General features: G+C 39.7%; 1 protein-coding gene and 1 pseudogene across 1 annotated transcript in view; one reads left to right on the forward strand and one right to left on the reverse strand.

Moving 5' to 3' along the window:
* The window catches only part of LOC110315704 (solute carrier organic anion transporter family member 1A6), a 52,630-nt gene that overhangs the window by 24,838 nt on the left and 7,420 nt on the right, over nucleotides 1-20,372 (reverse strand). Inside the window, exons 3-7 of the mRNA XM_021189695.1 lie at nucleotides 17,073-17,205; nucleotides 15,486-15,592; nucleotides 14,928-15,074; nucleotides 4,339-4,437; nucleotides 814-1,035 (exon numbers count right to left, since the gene is read on the reverse strand). Of these exons, the coding sequence (XP_021045354.1) occupies nucleotides 814-1,035; nucleotides 4,339-4,437; nucleotides 14,928-15,074; nucleotides 15,486-15,592; nucleotides 17,073-17,205 (708 nt within the window). The remainder of the gene's footprint in view (nucleotides 1-813; nucleotides 1,036-4,338; nucleotides 4,438-14,927; nucleotides 15,075-15,485; nucleotides 15,593-17,072; nucleotides 17,206-20,372) is intronic.
* Nucleotides 1,111-2,930, forward strand: LOC110315703 (annotated as a pseudogene).

A 20,372-nucleotide genomic window follows, 5' to 3' on the forward strand; every position in this document is an offset into this window, starting at 1 on the left:
TCTCCTGCGTGAGATATGAGTCGGCCCAGGGCCTCGTAAATAAAGTACCTCATGTGATTTTCAGCAAGGTGTGTATAAGGTGTATTTCGAATTCCTGGGGACCCAAGTTCCGAACCAGAGGGAGTTCCTCCTTTCGGGGTCTTACAATTTGATAGGTAAAGCACTGGCTGCTCCCATCTCCCAACTACACACTTATAATACTAACCCTTGTCTCAAGAGAAGACTACACAGGCCTCAACACACACAACTTTGTAAGCAGTGGCAAGTTTTAAGACTGTGCACTGTTGAACACTCTGCTGTCCCACCTTAGCTTCTCATAGAAGCAGCTCTGCTCTACACTGTTGCTTAATAACAGTCCTGCTTGATGTAAACAGTCTGTTCTAAGGGAACAATTGTCATGTAAACTATCACAGACATTCAAATACAGAGGATTATGTCACCTATCATGTTTTCTCTTTAAGCCTTGACTTCAAGGATGCTCACAACTGAACTAACATTTTCCTTCTCAAACAGATTTTTATCTTTATCTTGAATTTCTGGTTACTTGTGTTTTTAACTTGGAGCAATATTTTCTGTAAAATAAGCTAAAAAAAAATAGGGAAATATAATTGCTCGTTGAGTATTCAGACGCAAGTCATGTAAGTCAGGTTCCCTCTCATGTCAGTTGTTTCTAAGCGGTGACTGTAGAAGACGTTTAACACAACTGAGTAGTGATGATTACTGACAAGCTATCTTATTTCAGCACAAGTGACAGGTGCCCACTGACCACAGACCCATCTAAACCAAAGAGAGTTTAAAGATTTCCATGTTTGCCTTTAATGATTCCTCGGTTTTCCTCCTTGGCCTTTTCTCTGTGCTTCTCCTCTCTGGCATTTTCAGTTCCATCCCCGTTATCCTGTAATCCTTCCTTTGGGAGTGTTTTTGGAAAGAAGAAAAAGGGGATGCTGGTCAGGATATTCACTCCTGCACAGACCAAAAAGCCAATCCACCAAGCACCGACCCAGCGTGTATCAGTGGGAGTTATGGTCAGGTCATCTGTAAAGAAATACAGATATTGCATTAGCTTGCATCCTTCTTTCTTGTATAAACTGTAGAAAATTATTACACATCATGATTCCATCTGAGCATAAACTTTGTATATCACTTGTTCTTGTTTGGACCTTGTACTTGTGATCCTCTGCCTCTGCTTCTTAGTGCTGGGATTACTGGCATCTCCAACCCCACTGGGATAATTCAGATCCTTAGAAAAAGTGTCTGAGGTTGATTGATTGAGCAAAGTTAAAACTAAGTATGAAGAAGAGGTTCTGAAGTACTACGTGGAGAAATATTTGAAACTACATCTCAAAAAGACTTACACAACAGTTGAGACACATTTAAGCAACTAGCTTTAACCTGATATAGTCATGTCTCAAAACATCATGATGAATGAGGAAGGAGGCTGGACTGACAGTTAAGTGGCTAAAGAGTTATTGTTGATCTTACAGAGGTCCTGAATTCTATTCCCAGAACCTACATGAAAACTCACAATTCCTGTAACTTTGATTTCAGGAGATGTGACATCCTCTTCTTACTATCAGGTACCAACACCCACAGTGGACACACACAGACACACACACAGAGTTAATAAAATACATGTTATCCAATTATTATTTTCATTTTGTGTACTCATTAAAATTAATTAATTTTATCTAGCAATTGGTGATATATTTTCCAGTAGTACCTGAGTATTTTCACTTGTCATGTGAAACCTTTATAACTTGTTACTCATCATATAACTAAAAGATGTTTTATTATCCATACTGACTGTCTCATTGAATAAAAATCCCTATGTAGACCAGCTCCCCAGATCCAGCCAATACCTTAAGGCAAGAGAGCAACAGGGCAGCTACAGCTAACAGCGAGCACCTGCCCTTGGTGATGCACGGACCTAGAGACATTTGCCTGGAGAACTGCCCAAACCCTGAGCTGAGCCCAAATGATGAATCCAGCAGGGGATCTGTGGCTCAGATATTCACTACTTGGAGCGTGGCTGAATTGGGGATTTTGTTGTTAAAAAAGCCATTAGTGTGTGGGCATGAAGCTGTTGGAACAGTCACAAAAGTAGGAGCGTCAGTGAAACACCTAAAACCAGGAAATCGGGTTGTTATTGAGCCCGGAGTTCCCCAAGAGGTAGATGAGTACAGCAAGATTGACTAACACAATCTGACGCCGTCAGTTATCTTCTGGGCCACAACCCCCTATGATGGGAACCTCTGCCTCTTCTACAAGCACAGTGCTGACTTCTGCTACAAGCTTCCTGACTGTGTCACCTTTGAAGAAGGGACCCTGACTGAACCTCTCTCTGTGGGGATCTATGCCTGCTGTCCAGGCTCAGTTTCCCTGGGGAACAAGGTCCTTGTGTGTGGAGCTGGGCCAGCTGGGATAGTCATTTTGCTTGTGGCCAAAGCAATGGAAGCTGCTTAAGTGGTGGTGACTTATCTGCTGCTCGGTTAACTAAAGCCAAGGAAGTTGGAGCAGACTTTACCATCAAGGTTGCCAAAGAGACCCCTCAAGAAATTGCCAGTAAGGCAGAAAGTCTGCTGGGGAGCTAGCCGGAGGTCACCATTGAATGCACAGGAGCACAGTCCTCCATCCAGATGGGCATCTATGCCACTCACTCTGGTGGGACCTTGGTGATTGTGGGAATGGGCTCCGAGATGATCAATTTACCCCTTGTGCATGCAGACATGAGGGAGGTGAATATCAAAGGCGTGTTTCGATACTGCAACCCGTGGCCGATTTCCATGCTTACATTGAAGACTTTGAATGTAAAACCCTTAGTTGCCCACAGATTCCCTCTGGAGAAGGCTGTAGAAGCCTTTGAAACATCCAAAAAGGGAGTAGAGCTGAAAGTTACGATCAAGTGTGACCCCAATGACCAGAACCCCTAAATGTGAATTGATCTATGCCCTCAGCTCACTCTCTAGCATCTAAGGACTAAATAGCTAGAAGGGGAGGCCATTAATGCAGAACTTTCTTTTGAATGGTAAAAATAATAAACTATAAGCTGAGAGTCTTATATATAGTTGGGGTGTCTTAAAGACAGAAGTAGGGACACCTTGGGGGACCTTGTAGCCAGAATGAGATGCTTATACTGAGGAAAGTCTAGCACAGTCTGGCAGATAAGTCCTGGAAATGCCATTTCTCTAGTACCTTCTTTGAGTGAGAAGACAAAGCATGCCTTTGTCCATGTTCCGCTGTGGCTGCCAGAGAGTAGGGCTGACTTATGAAGAAGCAGCTTCATTAACATGGAAGTGGCCCCAATGCTGATCTTTGGGTCAGCCATTCAGAACATGGTGTTTCTCAAGCTAAGTGTCATTTGATTTGAGGGGAATAAGAAAAGGAACTTGCCTTCTGGATCCAGGCAAGGAACTGACGGGAATAATAAGGCAAATCCCAGATGAGCTACACTAGCTTACATTCCCCAGATGTGGAAAGAATAGGGGCACTAAGCTCTGCCCAGAGACCACCTCTGCCTCAGCTCCTAAGTATTCTATCCTTACCTTTGCAAAGTGGAAACCCACCCTACCCAATACTGCTCATGCATGAACAGGAGCAGTACTGGTTGCTAGGCAACCAGGAGACTTCCACCCAAAGATTTTTAAATCCTGCCTAACTCATACAAGACAGCCACAGGAGGACTTGCGTTTCCCACTCAAAGGATTAGACACCCCTCCCAGGCTCACTCACAGGCAATTATTTTCCTGTTCCACTCAGTTCGGGCTATCAGAAGATCCCCACCCCCCTATTCCCACCCCCCCACCCTCCCACCCCCCCACCTCTCAGCTAGGTAAGGTTGCTGATATCTGTTGGATGAGTATGACAGAGCATAATTTCACCATAAGGCTTTTCTTTATAAGATTTGAATCCAAATCACACCCTTTGTGATCTTAAGATAATCAAGAAGTACACAGTAACTATGACGTAACTTGGGCTGCAGTCTGTAATCCACCTCTTCAGCTATGAGTTGGGGACATGTTGGGGGGGGGGGAATAAAAAAGACTGCTGGAGAAGGTCATGGCCAAAACCTGAGCTTTCTCCAGCTGCTTCACATAATAAATTCTATGTAAGCAAAATTTTAAAACCAATAGTATGGCTGAAACATGGTAGAGGATGAAGAATTTTGAATCAGAATGTGGCATTTCACCCTTATCTCTGCCACCATTAGGTCTGCCATCTGTAAGTGGTGATAATTTGCTTATGATAATTAATTTATCAAAATAGACATTGGTATAGCATTTCAGAGTATTCTCTCACACTCTGGGGACTGGACTTTATAAATAAAATTCATTGTGTTACCTGTATTCACAGACCCTGTGTCTACATAAATGCTTGCACAGAAAGGTCCCAACAAAAATCCAAATATTGGGCCAGTAATCTTTCCAACTTCTAAAATTCCTGGAAGCAAACAAAGATAGGTCATTACATAATCAGATTTCTTCCCCTTAGTTTATAGATCTGGGCATCAAACCCAAAAGGCTGGGCAAGTGTTTTACCAATGAGCTACCTCAGATATTTTTATATATTCAGCATATAAAGAAATTATACTTCATGCACATTTCCACCATAATGAGATTCCTCATAACAGGCCTCCAAACCACACAGTCCAGTGACATAGGCCCAAAGCCCCAAATATGTCAGCCAAATGAATCCTTTCTCTTCACAAACCATTAATTCAGGTATTAATTAAAATGAAAGAAAAGATGGATGACACAGAAACTTCATTACTTAAAGCAACAGTTCAAATTTTCTTTTATGCTGAGATAAGGCCAAAGACTATACTACCCAACAAAGCCATGACATAAACAAAGTCCTTTGATGCTTCTGTAGCCGTGTTTTCAGAGGGTCTCTGTGATGGCTAGCTTCCATGGTCAACTTGACACAACCTAGAACTACCTGAAAGGAAAGTCATAATGAAGTATTCTCCACATTGCATTAACTTTACTTTTGTTTCCTCAGATGTGGAGATGCAAGACTTTCTAACACTTTCTGTACTCACTCTGACTGGTTCAGTTCAGATGCTACACCCCACACTCTGACTGGTTCAGTTCATGATCCTGGTCCTCCCTTGCAGAGTTTTTTGCCCTTCCCCCTCCCCTTTGTGTGCTGCCCCACAGTATCCTCCCACCCTGGGGCACATCCTCTCCTACTGAGGCCACACATGTGCTACATCTGTGCTGAGGGTCTCAGACAAGTCCTGGAAGCCTCCTCCATCCCAGGACACTGAGACTTCCTAGAGAGTCCCCTCAACCCCCAGTGCCAGCAGCTGCAGATTTCCATTCATTCTCCTGGCTCTCTGGGCATCCATCATGTTTCTCCCCAAACCTGATCTGGTCCCCCTATTCCCCTCCCCACCCCTCCTTCCACCAAGGTCCCTTCTTGCCTCTATCTCATGACTATGTTGTTCCCCCTTCTCAGTGGGATTTAAGCTTCCTCACTTAGGCCTTTCTTCTTGTTTAATTTCCTTAGGTCTGTGGGGCATATCACGGGTAGTCTGTACTTTTTGGCTAATATCCACTTATCAATGAGCACATACCATGCATGTCCTCTCAGGTCTGGGTTACCTCACTCAGAATGATATTTTCTAGTTCCATCCATTTGCCAGCAAAATTCATGATGTCCTCATTTTTCATAGCTGACTAGAATTCCATTATGTAAATGAACCACATTTGCTCTATACATCCTTTGGTTCAGGGTCAGCAGGATTGCTTAGTTTCTGGCTATTACAAATAAGGCTTTTATGAACATAGTGAAACATGTGTCCTTGTGGTATGGTGGGGAATCGTTTGGGTGTATGCCCAGGAGCAGTAGACCTTGATTGTTGCCTCCCCCAGCCCTGAAGCAAGCTGATTCAGACCTTGTTGTCACTAAGCACAGAACCACCTGGGGTGGAACCTTCCAACTTACAAAGCAGGTTCTATTGTCTACACCTGCCACTGCTTTCCTCCAAAACATTATCGCTACCTGCTGAGACCCTTGAGACCTTCTGGAGACAGCATCCTGCAGATCACCTTCAGCTGGCGAAGGGCATCAAGAACTAACTGGTGGGGGATGGGCCTCCTTCTTCTATATAAGCTTTGATCAGCTATGTTGTCTTAGCCTCCTTCCTTGTTTTCAGCCCCAGCCCACCTTTCAGGAGTACCCAGTTCAAGTGTGGCTGCGGGCGGTCTCACTTACTGGATCTTCAGGTTTGCAAACCCACCAGCAAGTGAGGAGTGTTCCCCTTTCTGCACATCTTCACCAGCATGTACTGTTGCTTGAGATTTTGGTCTTAGCCATTCTGATTGATGTAAGAAAGAATCTCAGGGTCATTTTGATTTACATTTCCCTGATGACTAAGGATGTTAAACATGTCTTTAGGTGCTTCTCAGCCATTCAGGATTCCTCAGTTGAAAATTCTGTTTATTTCTGAAACCTATGTTTTAATTGAGTTATTTGGTGTTTTAGAATCTGACTTTGTGAATCCTTTATATATTTTAGATATTAGCACTCTTCAGATGTAGGGTTCCTGAAGACCTTTTCCCAATCTGTAAGTTGTTGGTTTATCCTAATGACAGTGTCTTTTTACCTTACAGAAGCTTTTCAGTTTGAAGAGGTTCCGTTTATCAATTGTTGATCTTAGAGCCCGAGTTATTAGAGTTCTCATCAGGAGATTTTCTCCTATGCCAATAAGTTCAAGGGTACTTCCCACTTTCTCTTGTATTAAAGCCAGTGTATCCACTTGAGATTCAGCTTTATACAGGGTGATAAACATGGATCACTTTGTGTTCTCCTACAGAGGCACTACCAGTACAACCAGAGCCATTTGTTGTAGATGCTTCCATTTTTCCTACTGTATGCTTTTAAGTTGTTTGTTGTAATGACTATTCCTGGTTGTCAACTTGACTATATTTGGAATGAACTACAATCCAGAATTGGAAAGCTCACCAGTGACCCTAATCTGAAGGTTGGGAGATAGAAGTTTCTGCTCTGGATCTTGGTATGGAGATCTTGAGACACAGTGGTGATTGAATCCAGAAGATTAAGACAGGGAGATCTCCAAGTTCAAGGTCATCTGGGATTAAAGATGTGGTGGCACACACCTTTANTCTGGGCTACACCTTCTGCTGGAGACCAAATAAGGACATTGGAAGAAGGGAGTTTTATTCTCGCTCTTTGGCCTGCTTGCCGTATGCGACTAAGCAACTCCTAGATCCTTGGACTTCCATTCACAGCTACTACTGAACCATTATCTGGAATTGGACTGCAGACTGTAAGTCATCAATAAATTCCTTTACTATATAGAGACTATCCATAAGTTCTGTCTTTACTATATAGAGACTATCCATAAGTTCTGTGACTCTAGAGAACCCTGACTAATACATTTGTCAAACATCAAGTATCCATATATATATATATATATATATATATATATATATATATATATATATGGCTTTTTTCTGGTTCTTCATTTCTATTCCATTTATTACCTTGTCTGTTTCTATACCATGTGTTTTTTCATAACTATTGCTGTTTAGTACAGCTGAAAAGCAGAGATGGTGATTCCTCCAGAAGTTCTTTTATTGTTCAGAATTTATTGGGCTATTCTGGACTTTTTGTTTTTCCACATGAAGTTGAGAATTGCTCTTTCCATGTTGGTGAAGAATTGTGTTGGCATTTTGATGGAGATTGCATTGAATCTGTAGATTGCATTTGGTAAGATGGTTATTTTCGCTCTGTTAATTTTACCTATCTGTGAGCGTGGAACATCTTTCCATCTTCTGAGGTTTTCTTCATTTCTTTCTTCAGGGACTTGAAGTTTTTGTCATATAGATCTTTCATGTGCTCGGTTAGAGATAGACCAAGATATTTTATATTATTAGTGGCTATTGTGAAGGATGTCATGTACCTAATTTCTTCCTCAGCCCATTTATCATTTGTGTAAAGGAGGGCTGATAATTTGTTTGAGTTAATTTTATATCCAGCCACTCTGCTGAAGCTATGAGATGTAGGAGTTCTTCAGTAGAATTTTTGGGGTTGTTTATGTATACTATGATCCCCAAATAGTGATACTTTGAATTCTTTCTTTCCAATTTGTATCTCCTTGTTCTCCTTTGGTTGTCTTATTGCTATAGTTACAACTTTAAGTACTATATTAAATAGATAGGAAGAGAGTGGGCAACCATGTCTTGTCCCTGATTGTAGTGGGACTGCAATTTTCTCTCCTTTTAATTGATGTTAGCTATTGACTTGCTGTATATTGCTTTTATTATACTTATGTGTGTGCCTTGAATTCCTGATCTTTCCAAGATTTTTTATCATAAAGGGGTGTTGGATTTTGTTGAAGGCTTTCTCAGGATCTACTGAGATGATCACGCGATTTTTTTTTCCTTTAAGGTTGTTTATATAGTGAATAACACTGATTAATTTTTCTATATTGAACCATGCCTGCATCCCCAGAATGAAGCATACTTGATTGTGGTGAATGATGTTTTGATGTGTTCCTGAAATCCATTTACAAGAATTTTATTGAGGAATTTGTGTAGATGTTCATAAGCCAAAGTGGTCTGAAGTGCTCTTTCATTCTTGGGTCTTTGGATGGTTTAGGTAACAGAGTAACTGTGGCCTCATAGAATGAATTGGGTAGTGTTCCTTCTGTTTCTATTCTGTGGAATAGTTTAAAGAGAACTGGTGTTAGCTTTTCTTTAAAAGTCTGGTACAATTCTTGCACTAAAACCATCAGCAACTGAGTTTGTTGTTGTTGGTGGTGGTGGTTGGTTGGTTGATTTTTTTTGTTTGTTTGTTTTTGTTGTTTGGTTTTTAGTTGGGAAGTTTTTAATGAGTGCTTATATTTCCTTAGGGGTTATGGGATTGTTTAGATAGTTTAACTGAACTTAATGTAAATTTGGTATGTGTTATCTGTCTAGAAAAATCATCCACTTCATCTAGATTTTCCAATTTTCTTGAGTATAGGCTTTTAAAGTAAGACCTTTTCATGTTTTGAATTTCCTCAGTTTCTGTTCTTATGGCTCCCTTTTCATTTCTGATTTTGTTAATTTAGATACTGGCTCTGTGCCTTCTAATTGGTTTGGCTAAGGGTTTGTCTATCTTGTTGATTTTTCTCAAAGAACCAACTCTTGGTTTTGTTGATTCTTTGTAACATTGCTTTCTTTTTTAAATTGGTTGATTGCAGACCTGAGTTTGGCTATTTCCTGTCATCTACTCCTCTTGGGTGTTTTTGCTTCTCTTGTCTAGAGCTTTCAGGTGAGCTGTTAAGCTGCTAGTGTAGGATCTCTTGAATTTCTTTATGAAGGCACTTAGTGCTATGAATTTTCCTCTTAGAACTGCTTTCATAGTGTCCCATAAGTTTGGGTGTTTTGTGCCTTGTGTTTTGTTGAATTCTAGAACGTCTTTAATTTCTTTCTTTATTTCTTCCCTGACGAAATTATCACTGAGTAGAGAGTTGTTCAGTTTTCATTAGTATGTGGGCTTTCTGTTGTTTTGGTTATTGTTGAAGTCCAGCCTTAATCTGTGGTGAGCTAATAGAATTCATGAGATTATTTCAATCTTCTTGTATCTGTTGAGGCTTGTTTCTGTTTGATTATATGGGCAATTTTGAAGAAGGTAACATGAGGTGCTGAGAAGACGGTATATTCTTTTGTTTGGGGATAAAATGTTCTCTAGATATCTGTTAAATCCATTTTCTTCTGTTAATTTCCTTATGTCCCTTTATAGTTTTTGTTTTGATGACCTGTCCATTGGTGAGAAAGGGTGGTTGAAGTCTGCCACTATTGTTGTCTGGGGTTCAATGTGTTTTTTGAGCTTTGCTAAAGTTTCTTTTACAAATACAGGTGCCCTTACATTTAGGCTATAGATGTTCAGAGTTGAGAGTTCATCTTGGTAGATTTTTCCTTTGATGCGTGTCTTAGTCAGGGTTTCTATTCCTGCACAAATATCATGACCAAGAAGCAAGTTGGGGAGGAAAGGGTTTATTCGGCTTACATTTCCATACTGCTGTTGATCACCAAAGGATGCAGGACTGGAACTCAAGCAGGTCAGAAAGCAGGAGCTGATGCAGAGGCCATGGAGGGATGTTCTTTACTGGCTTGCTTCCCTGGCTTGCTCAGCCTGCTTTCTTATAGAACCCAAGACTACCAGCCCAGAGATGGTCCCACCCACAAGGGGCCTTTCCCCCTTGATCACTAATTGAGAAAATACTTTACAGCTGGATCTCATGTAGGCATTTCCTCAACTAAAGCTCTTGTTCTGTGATAACTCCAGCTGTGTCAAGTTGACACAAAATTAGCCAGTACAATGCGTATAAAGTGCCCTTTGCCATTTGTTTTTAATTACCTTTGGTTGAAAGTCTACTTTATTAAATATTATAATTGCTACTCTGGCTTCCTTCTTGGAACTATTTGCTTGGAAATCATTTTTAGAGTCCCTCACACTGAAGTAATGTCTGTCTTTATTGCTGAGGTATGTTTCTTATATGCAGTGGAACGATGGAACCTGTTTATATATCCATTCTGTTAGTCCATGCCTTTTTATTGTTGAACTGAGTACATTGATTTTAAGAGATATTAATGACCAATGATTTTTAGTTCTGGTTATTTTGTTGTTAGAGATGGTACTAGGTGTGTGTGATTCTCTTCTTTTAGGTTTGTTGTGAGATGATTAACTTCTTGTATTTTCTTTGGTATAGTATCCTCTGTGAGGCTGGATTAGTAGAAAGATTTTCTTTTTTAATTTGGTTTTGTCATAGAATATATTGGTTTATCCATCTATGATGATTGAAAGTTTTGCTGGGTATAGGATTCTGGACTGGCATCTGTGGTCTTTTGAGGTCTGCAAGACAGTTTCCAGGATCTTCTAGCTTTTAGAGTCTCTGTTGGGAAGTCTGGTGTAATTCTGATAGGTTTGCCTTTATTTCTTGGCCTTTTCCCCGGCAGCATTTGATACTCTGTCTTTGTTCTATACATTTAGTGTTTTGATTATTATGTGGTTGGAGGATATTCTTTTCTTGTCCAATCTATTCTCTGGTCTCTACTCTTCTTGTGCTTTTATAGCCATCTCTTTCTTTCTGTTAGGGAAGTTTCTTCTATGATTTTTGTTGAAGATGTTTTTAGGTCCTTTGAGCTAGGAATCTTTGTTCTCTATTCCTAATATTCTTAGGTTTAGTCTTTTCATTTTGTGTCAAATTTCCTGGATGTTTTGGCTTAACAACTTTTTATACTTGTTATTTTCTTTAATCAGTCTATCAATTTTTTCTATGTTATCTTTTACCTTGAAGTTCTCTCTTCCATCTCTGGTATTTTGTTGGTGATGCGTGTGTCTGTAGTTCCCATTCTCTTTCCTGAGTTTTCCATCTCCAGGGTTTCCTCCACTTTTGTTTTTTTATTGCTTCTAAGTCTTAGACCATTTTCTTCATTTCCTTCACCTGTTTTCCTGTGTTTTCTTGTATTTCATTAAGAGATTTGTTTCCTCTTTAAGAGTTTCTACCTGTTTGACTGTGTTTTCCTGTATTTCTTTAAGGGAATTATTTATATCTTTTTTAAAGGCCTCTATCATTTTCATGAGATAGGATTTAAAGTTAGAATCTTTCTCTTCGGGTGTTTTAGGATATCCAATGCTTGCTATCCTACTACCGAGAGCTGGGTTCTGATAGTACCATATTGCATTGGCCTCTGTTGATCACTTTCTTGCACTTGTCTTTCATCATATGGTTGTCTCTAGTTTTTTCTGGCCTGTGTGTCCCATATTGGAGCAGAGGCACGTGGAAGTGTGTGTCCAGTGTTAGAGCAGACTGTGTCTCTGGTTAAAGCAGGTCTCCTGTGCCCCTGGTTAAAACAGACCTCCTGGGAGACAGGCAGAGATGGGGAGGAGGTTGCTGATCTCTCTTCAGTGCTGGTGGAAGTGAAGACTGGGAGGGAGATGGAGCTCTGATAGGGAGGGTCACAGCCCATGTCTCCTTGGTCCTAGCCAGTATGGGGGTTGTGGCAGGGATGTTACCTCTGTCCTTGGTTAGAAAAGTCCTCCTGGGAGGCAGGCAAGGCTATGGTGGGGGCCAGGAGTGCTGATGTACTATGAGTGCAGATAGAGATCCTGGCAATATGTTTTGATCTTCTGGTTCCTTCTAAATATCTGACTTGTTCTGTTTTTCCTGTGCCTAGCTTGTTCTATCTCTGCAACCTGTGTCTGGAAAGTTGTCCTAGTATGAAACTCTCAGTAAAAACTTAACTCATCCCTCACAACTCAGCACAACTCAACTTTATCTCCTTCCATTTCTCTGTGTTGCTCTTAAGTAGCCTCTCCTTCCTGTCCTGTTCTTGTGAGAGCTGGACATATCCTATCTCTGACTCATCCTGCCAGGTCTTTCACTAATTCATCAGTTTGTCTACCGTTCATTGAGACATCACTTTCAAACGTGGTTACTTCCTTCTATGAACTAACCATACTTAGATTATTTAGGATATAAAAGGTATGTAATAATGGAGAATCTGTACTCCAACTTGATCATGCTGTAATCCAAAGCATGTCTGAATTCCAGCCAGATAACATAGACCTAGAAGATATTTGGATGTGACCTTTTATCAGAGCTGCCATGTTGCTGTATTAAAATTCTTCTACATCTTGACCCTTTCTGTTCAAGCTAAAAAATTGTACACAGTTTAACTGCTACAAAAGAAATAATTAATCCCAAAAATTTAACAGTTCAAAGTCCTTATGAACATCCACTGTTGCTATGATCCTTACAGCATCACTTACGGCAAGAGTGATCTTCTGTCCTACAAATGTAGATTTCAACATCAAGATTTTTCAGTCTGTCAGTTTGATGACTGATCTTTCCTTTAGCTGGTTTGAGCTATCCCAATACAGGGAGGATAAGCTTCCTGTGTCATCTATGTTTCTGTCTTTCTGTGTCTCTTCCTTCCTTGAGTCATGCCTTTCATGTACTCAAGGTGTATCTTTATAAATTTTGATGGAACCCATAGTATTTCATATACAAAAACCTCTTACCCAATATAATGCATTCCATGACTTCCATTCCAATGCTAAAACATGATTAAAGTATGCAGGTTAATCAAATTCAGCCTCTTTTTTTTTTTTAACAATCCAGTGTCTTTAAGAAGCTGTTTTTTCTGCCTCATTGACATTCAAAATTTTTGAATTTAATAAAGCATTATTCAGTCTATTTCTTAGAGATCTTATTCCCATTTCTGTTTACTAAGCACCTCTGTTAAGGTAGGATTAGTTCATTTAATAAGTGCTTGACCTGTTGAATTATGTGTCATAACTGTAATAAGATATGTAATTATAGAGCTAGTCATTTAGAAAACTAAGCTATTTATGTACTAAATATAATATATGTAAAGGTATTTTTCACATTAATGTAGCTATTATATATTTTATATATTTATTTGTACAATTTGTTTTTAGAATTTTGATAAAGGGACCCATATTCTAACAGCTTATTCTAGAAAAGTCCTTGTATTTTCTTCCTTGATATCTGCAAAGGCATCTAAGGAGATGACTAGATTAAAAATGCAAAAGAATATTGTCAAAATAAGTCTCCAAGAAAAAACAACAATAATTTTTTTAATTTAATTCATTTGATTAATCCTAAACCTAATCCTGTCTTCTCTTATGCTCTTCATTTTTTAAAGTGATATGTCTACATTATTAAAAAAGATCCTATATTCCAGTGGTTCTCAAACTTTCTAATGCTGTGGCCCTTTAATACAATTCTTCATGTTGTGGTGACTCCCAATAATAAAATTATGTTTGTTGCTATTTCATAACTGATATTTTACTACTCTTAAAAATTGTAATTTAGATATGTTTTCCAGTCGTTTTATTTGAACCCTGTGAAAGATCACATGACTTTCAAACATATTGTGACTCATAGATTTAGAAACACTGCTATATACAGTTATAGATTTTTAATCGACTAACGATGGATTTACTCACAGACATAAACAACTACTCATAATAATCTCAGATCATTTAGAAGACAACGTAAGAATATGGACAGTATTTGACTCTTGCTTAGGAAGTACATGGATTTTTTTTTTAAAGATATCAAGGAATACAATGAAAAGAATGAACTGAGATATATGTTAAAATGATAAACGTTTCTAGGCTAAGGGAATATAAGAAAGAAAACTGTACTGCTAACTTCATAGAAAAGCAGGGTACAGAGCCCACAGTAGTAAAAGAGAGCAACTAGCAAATAAGAAACCAGTTGCTATGATAAACATGGTAGAGAATACCTGATTAAAACATGTGTTTGGTAATGCTTACTCTGCAAGAATGTTTATGAGACAACAACAAGATAAAAACACTATAGGGCCTGCCTGATGGCTCAGCAGGTAAAAAGGCTTGTCCACCAAACCTGGCCCAAGGACCCCAGCTCAATCCCCAGGACAACACCTGATTTCTGTCTTCTGACCATCACACTGACATGCATGTGTGTGCACATGCACACAGAAGGGGGGAATAAAAATGTAAAACTGTATTTTAAAACAGTATTGACTTAATTTTAAGGCAGAAAGTGGCCAATAATAAAGCAGTAATAACTTACAGAAGAAAAAAGGAGAGCCTAAAAGCAACAAAAATAAAGAAAACAACTGAAATTAAGGAACATTTTCCAGTAAACATTGGGGAATCTCTTAATGATTTTGAGATAGTGTGGTGGTATCAGAGGACTGTGGGGTCAGGATATAAGACGGTTCTTCAATAGTGAGAGGCAGCTTGATGAAGGAACTTATCTGGACCTACCATTACATTCCCCCATTGAGGAATCTTATGACTGGAAGTGTTGTAGCACTTTGCTTAGTTTCAGGAAACCATACGCATCCAAATCAGTAATTGATTTCTACCCTCCTAATGATGATTCTCATACTTACCTATGTATAAAGGAGAGTTTTCTGATTTGGCAAAGTCTTCTATATAGGAAATACCTAAAGGCATGATGGGAGTTTCACCAATTCCACGTATAATGTTTCCTACCAGTACATATATCCACATTAATGATTTCATTTCTTTCACACACTCTGCATTAAAACAAGAGAAAACCTCATGAGTATTTGAGAGTCAAGTATACCTGACAATAAATGTTTATAAGCCTATTTTAGGATAATGTTTCATTATAGCAAGAGAAAACAAAACCAGACCAATCACATAGATTATATTATATTGCTAAATCTATTCTTCTAAGTCATTTTTCCTTACGGGACTAAATATATAATGTTGGTTGAGTAACAAAGGATTCTTAGTAAGTATATTCAAACTCAGGAGGAGTAATATTCTTGATTATTAGACATCTCCCTTCCCTGAAGAGGGAACTAAATTGTGCTCATTCATCTTACATGTCTATCAAACCCAGTGTGGCATTATAGCCATTCATAAAAGAGCATTCTGTAGCTAAGTCTCTGAACAGAAATCAATGAGAAGCATGAGTCAACCTGCTGGGTCTTGCGTTGGCTTTAAGGTCTGGGATCTGTTTTCCACACACAAAAAGCTGCTTGAGGACAAGTTGCTTGTAGGTGCAATGGTTGTTTCATATTCGTATCTGCGTGGACACAGGAAACATTCACTGTGAGGAGTTGAGTACAAAGAGAGCATTTGCTGATTATTGACTCCTGTTTCCCTGAAAACAGGGCATCCGGAGCCAGTAAAGACATTTCCAGAGCAGGAAGTCTAATAAATCCTACAGTGTGGCCAGTGAGTATGCAGCATGTAAAGCACTTGCTGCACAAGCCTGACCTCCTGAGTTCAATGCCTGAAACCCATGGGAAGCAGAAAGATGAAATAGAGGAATGACTCCATAAAATAGTCATTTGATCTCTACATGTATACATGCAGAGTCACACACTGTACACTGCATAAATAAAAATAGATGATAGATGATAAAGAGATAGAGAAATAGATGATGATAGATGGATAGATAAATAGACAGACAGACAGAAACAGTTGGAAATGCCCAAGAGTGAGGAAATGGAGCCTTAAGAGACAACCTCCAGGAGATATACATGGGCCCCCATTAGAGACTTGGGTCCACTCTCCCATCTTCAAATTTTTGACCCAGAATTTCCCATCTAAAGGAATTGCAGGGACAAAAATGGAGCAGAAACTGAAGGAAAGGACATCCAGAGACCGGCTTAACTTGGGATCTATCCCACGCACAAGCACCAAACCCACACACTGTTACTGATACCAATGTTATGGTTGCAGATAGGATTCTAGCACGGCTGTCCTCTGAGAGCCTCTACCAGAAAATGACTGAGACAGATGCAGATACTCATAGCCAACCATTGAACTAAGGTCAGAGATCCCATTGGAAAAGTTGTGGGGTGGACTGAAGTTGAAGGAGTTTGCAACCCCATAGGAAGAACAACAGTATCAATTAACCCAGATCCCTCTGAGCTCCCAAAGACTAAGCCACCAGCCAAAATGCATACATGGGCTGGTCCATGGACCCTGCTATGTACTTAGCAGAGGATTCCCTTGTCTGGCCTCAATGAGAAAGAATAGACTTAATACTGTAGATCCTTGATGCCTCAAGGAAGTGGGGTGCTAGTGCCTGAGGTGGAAGCAGGTGGGTAGGGAGCACCCTCTTAGAAGCAAAGGGGATGGGGGAGTGGTGAAGAATTTGTGGAGGGGGCACACGCAAGGGGGCAACATTTGGAATGTAAATAAATCAAAAAATTAATTTAAAAAATAATTTGGAGAAACCATTTCAAATTAACTCAGGGGGAAATAATCCAAGATAAAGACGCAAGTTTAGGCAGTGAGAGAAAAGATGGAAAGCAGAAAGGTGATGAAGATCTAGTGAAGGAAGGAGTCAGTCATCTTCCAACTCCAGCCAGCAGCAGAACTTGGCAGTTTCTGCCATGTGGTACTGGGTTTATAGTCAAAGATAGAAGGAAGGGCTGTGGAATTTCCCTCTGGGACTAAAAGGAGCATTGCTCCTCCCAGACAGGAAATTCTGAGCTTCATTTCCTGTAGATTAAAGTTGAATCTACAATATTGTCAAGGACTAGAACACTCACCTGCCCATGAGGAAATGAGGTAGTGCTATTATGAAACACCCTAGGCCCATAACTGCACAACCAACACCAATCATGATAGGTCTGTTCAGTTTTGTTCCAAAATAACTCACGAATACAATCAACAAAGTGTTTCCTGAAAGAGGGGAATGAGAATGCATGTTTTAGTAAAGTATTAGTAGCTCTTAGACAACAGCCTCTCCAACATTTGGACTCTAGGGCTAATCGGGGTTTGCTGTTTTGTTTTGTTTGTTTGTTTTGTTTGTTTGTTTTTAATTTTATTTATGTCCAGTCATTATAACCCTCCTGGACTGCTCTTTTTTTTTAAGAGTTTTTTTTTTAATTTTAATTAATTTATTTTTTTACACTCCATATTCTATACCCCCCTCTCAATCCACAGTCCAACTGTTTCACATCCCATATCACCTCCTCACACCCCTGTCTCCATCTGGATGTCCCCAACCCCCCAACCCTACCAGACCTCTAAACTCCCTGGGACCTCCAGTCTCTTGAAGGTTAGGTGCATCATTTCTGAATGAACACAGATCTGGAAGTACTCTAATATATGTGTGTTGGGAGCCCCATATCAGCTGGTTTATGCTGCCTGGTTAGTGGTCCAGTGTTTGAGAGATCTAGGGCATCCAGATTAATTGAGACTGCTGGCTCTCCTACAGGGACGCCCTTCTCCTCAGCTTCTTTCAGCCTTCCCTAATTCCACAACAGGGATCAGCAGCTTCTGTCCCTTGGTTGGGTGCAAATATCTGCATCTGACTTTCAGCTGTTTGTTGGGTCTTTCGGAGGGCAGTCATGATAGGTCCCTTTTTGTGATCACTCCATAGCCTCAATAATAGTGTCAGGCCTTGGAACCTCCCTTGTGATAGATCCCACTTTGGGTCTGTCCTTGGACCTTCTTTTCCTCAGGCTCCTCTCCATTTCCATCGCTGTAATTATTTCAGATAGGACACTTATGGGTCAGAGTTGTGACTGTAGGATAGCAACCAACCCCATCCCTAATTTAAAGTCCTGTCTTCCTGCTGGAGGTGGGCTCTATAAGTTCCCTCTCCCTACTGTTTGGCATTTCATCTAAGCTCCCTCCCTTTGTGTCCTGAGAGTTTCTTACCTCCCAGATCTCTGGTGCTTTTTTGAGGAACCCCTAATCTCCTATTTCCTAAGGTTACCTGCTTCCATTCATTCTGCTAGCCCTCAGTGCTTCAGTCCTTTTCCCTCAGACAATACCAGATCAGGTTCTCCTCTCCATCCCACACACACCACACTGCCCACTTTCCCTCCCAGGTCCCTCCCTCCCTCCCCACTTGTGATTGNTTTCTTCTCTCTCCCAAGTGGATCTGAGGTGTCCTCACTTGGGCACTTCAGCTTGTTGATCTTTTTGAGTTCTGTGGACTGTATCTTGGATATTCTGTACTTTTTTTTTTTTTTGGCTAATATTCCCACATCTGATGGAGGGCTAATATCCAAAATATTTAAAGAACTCAAGAAGTTAATCACCAAAAAAACAAACAACCCAATCAAAAAATGGGGTACAGTACTAAAACAAGAATTCACAACTGAGGAATTTCGAATGTCTAAGAAGCACCTAAAGAAATGTTCAAAGTCCTTAGTGAGCAGAGAAATGCAAATCAAAATGACCCTGAGATACCACCTTATACCAATCAGAATGGCTAAGATCAAAACCTCAAGTGACAACACATGTTGGAGAGGATGTAGAGAAAGAGGAACACTCCTCCATTGCTGCTGGGATTGCAAACTGGTATAACCACTCTGGAAATCAATCTGGAGGTTCCTCAGAAAATTGGAACTAAATCTACCTGAAGACCCAGCAATTCTACTCTTGGGCATATACCCAAAGATGCCCCACCATGCCACAAGGGCACATGTTCCACTCTGTTCATAGTGGCCTTATTTGTGATAGCCAGAAGCTGGAAAGAACAACAAAAGTATGGATACAGAAAATGTGGTTCATTTACACAATGGAATACTACTCAGCTATTAAGAATGAGGACATTCTGAGTTTTGCAGGCAAATGGATGGAACTAGAAAATATCATCCTGAGTGAGGCACCTCAGACCCCAAAGGACATGCATGGTATTTACTCACTAATAAGTGGGTGCTAGGGCTCATTGTTTACCAACTACCTAATATGGGGACTGGGGCTTAGAATGATTTGGGTATTGTTTCAAAATGTAAAGCAATAGTGATCCTGAAAGAAGATTTTTCTTCCAGGCCAGAAAATCCTAAATCTCTGTTCAGGCTAATACTCCCTTTGAGTCACAAAAAAGAACCAAATACATAAGTAAATTATCTACAAACTGCATAATTTTATTATGATGAAAATGTTTACCCTGTTCATATTATACATAAAGGAAAAATCAGAAAAAAATCCAACCCTCTTCTTTGATGACTTAGTGAACTTCTAGGTGATCTTAAATATTTGAAAGATAAATGAAGATTTTTGTATTTCTTCCAATGCTATCTCTCCCTAGACAGCTAAGTAAAGGAGACTTTGCAGTAATTTGAATGGTATGTGCCCCTTCTATCTCCTTATTACACCCAACCTCTTTTACTGAGGCCATCACGCAGAATGCAATGTCCTAGAATACCTACTACCTGAACACGTTGTGCATCTTTCTAATATATAGCTGTACCCTCTGAATGTTCTAAATCTTGCCTGAAATACCTACTGTTTGGGAAAAAAAAGAACTCACATTATGCTAAGTTCACCTCCTCCATTGCCTTGCTGTTTTCCTCAAATAATATATTGGAAGGCATGGGGAGAGATGTAAATTTTATCCATGCTAAGAAAAGGTTGCTTGCAAAACTCCCTAGGAAATGCCCACCAAATGCTGCTTTCACTGGCCAATGTGAATTGCTTCTTTTCACAATTCTTTCTACTTAAGACTTTGCCTTAAGTCACATGTCACAGCCAGTGTTGCTATTAATAGTATGTTCTGCTTTGACAGACACCTTTAATATATAATCTAAAGTCCATGTAATTTACAGAAATTAGAGTTCTGCAAGAAATAAAGTTTTCCACAAACTTGTATAAAAATTATTTTCAATAATCATTAAATGGACGTTAGCATTTCTGTTAATGGTGAAATAGGAAGCAATAGTGACATGAGCAGTCATGATTCTGACACCAATAGAAGTATAAATATGACTTTGACATTGTGACTGTGACATGGTGGTTGTTGTAAATACTACAACATATCATGAAGCCAATAATTACTTGAAAAAACAGATCTAAATATTAACCTTGTTGTTAAAAAGCACAAATGTTCCTGC

The sequence above is a fragment of the Mus pahari genome, unplaced genomic scaffold (genome assembly GCF_900095145.1).
Source record: "Mus pahari unplaced genomic scaffold, PAHARI_EIJ_v1.1 scaffold_8678_1, whole genome shotgun sequence".
NCBI classification, from domain to species: Eukaryota; Metazoa; Chordata; class Mammalia; order Rodentia; family Muridae; genus Mus; species Mus pahari.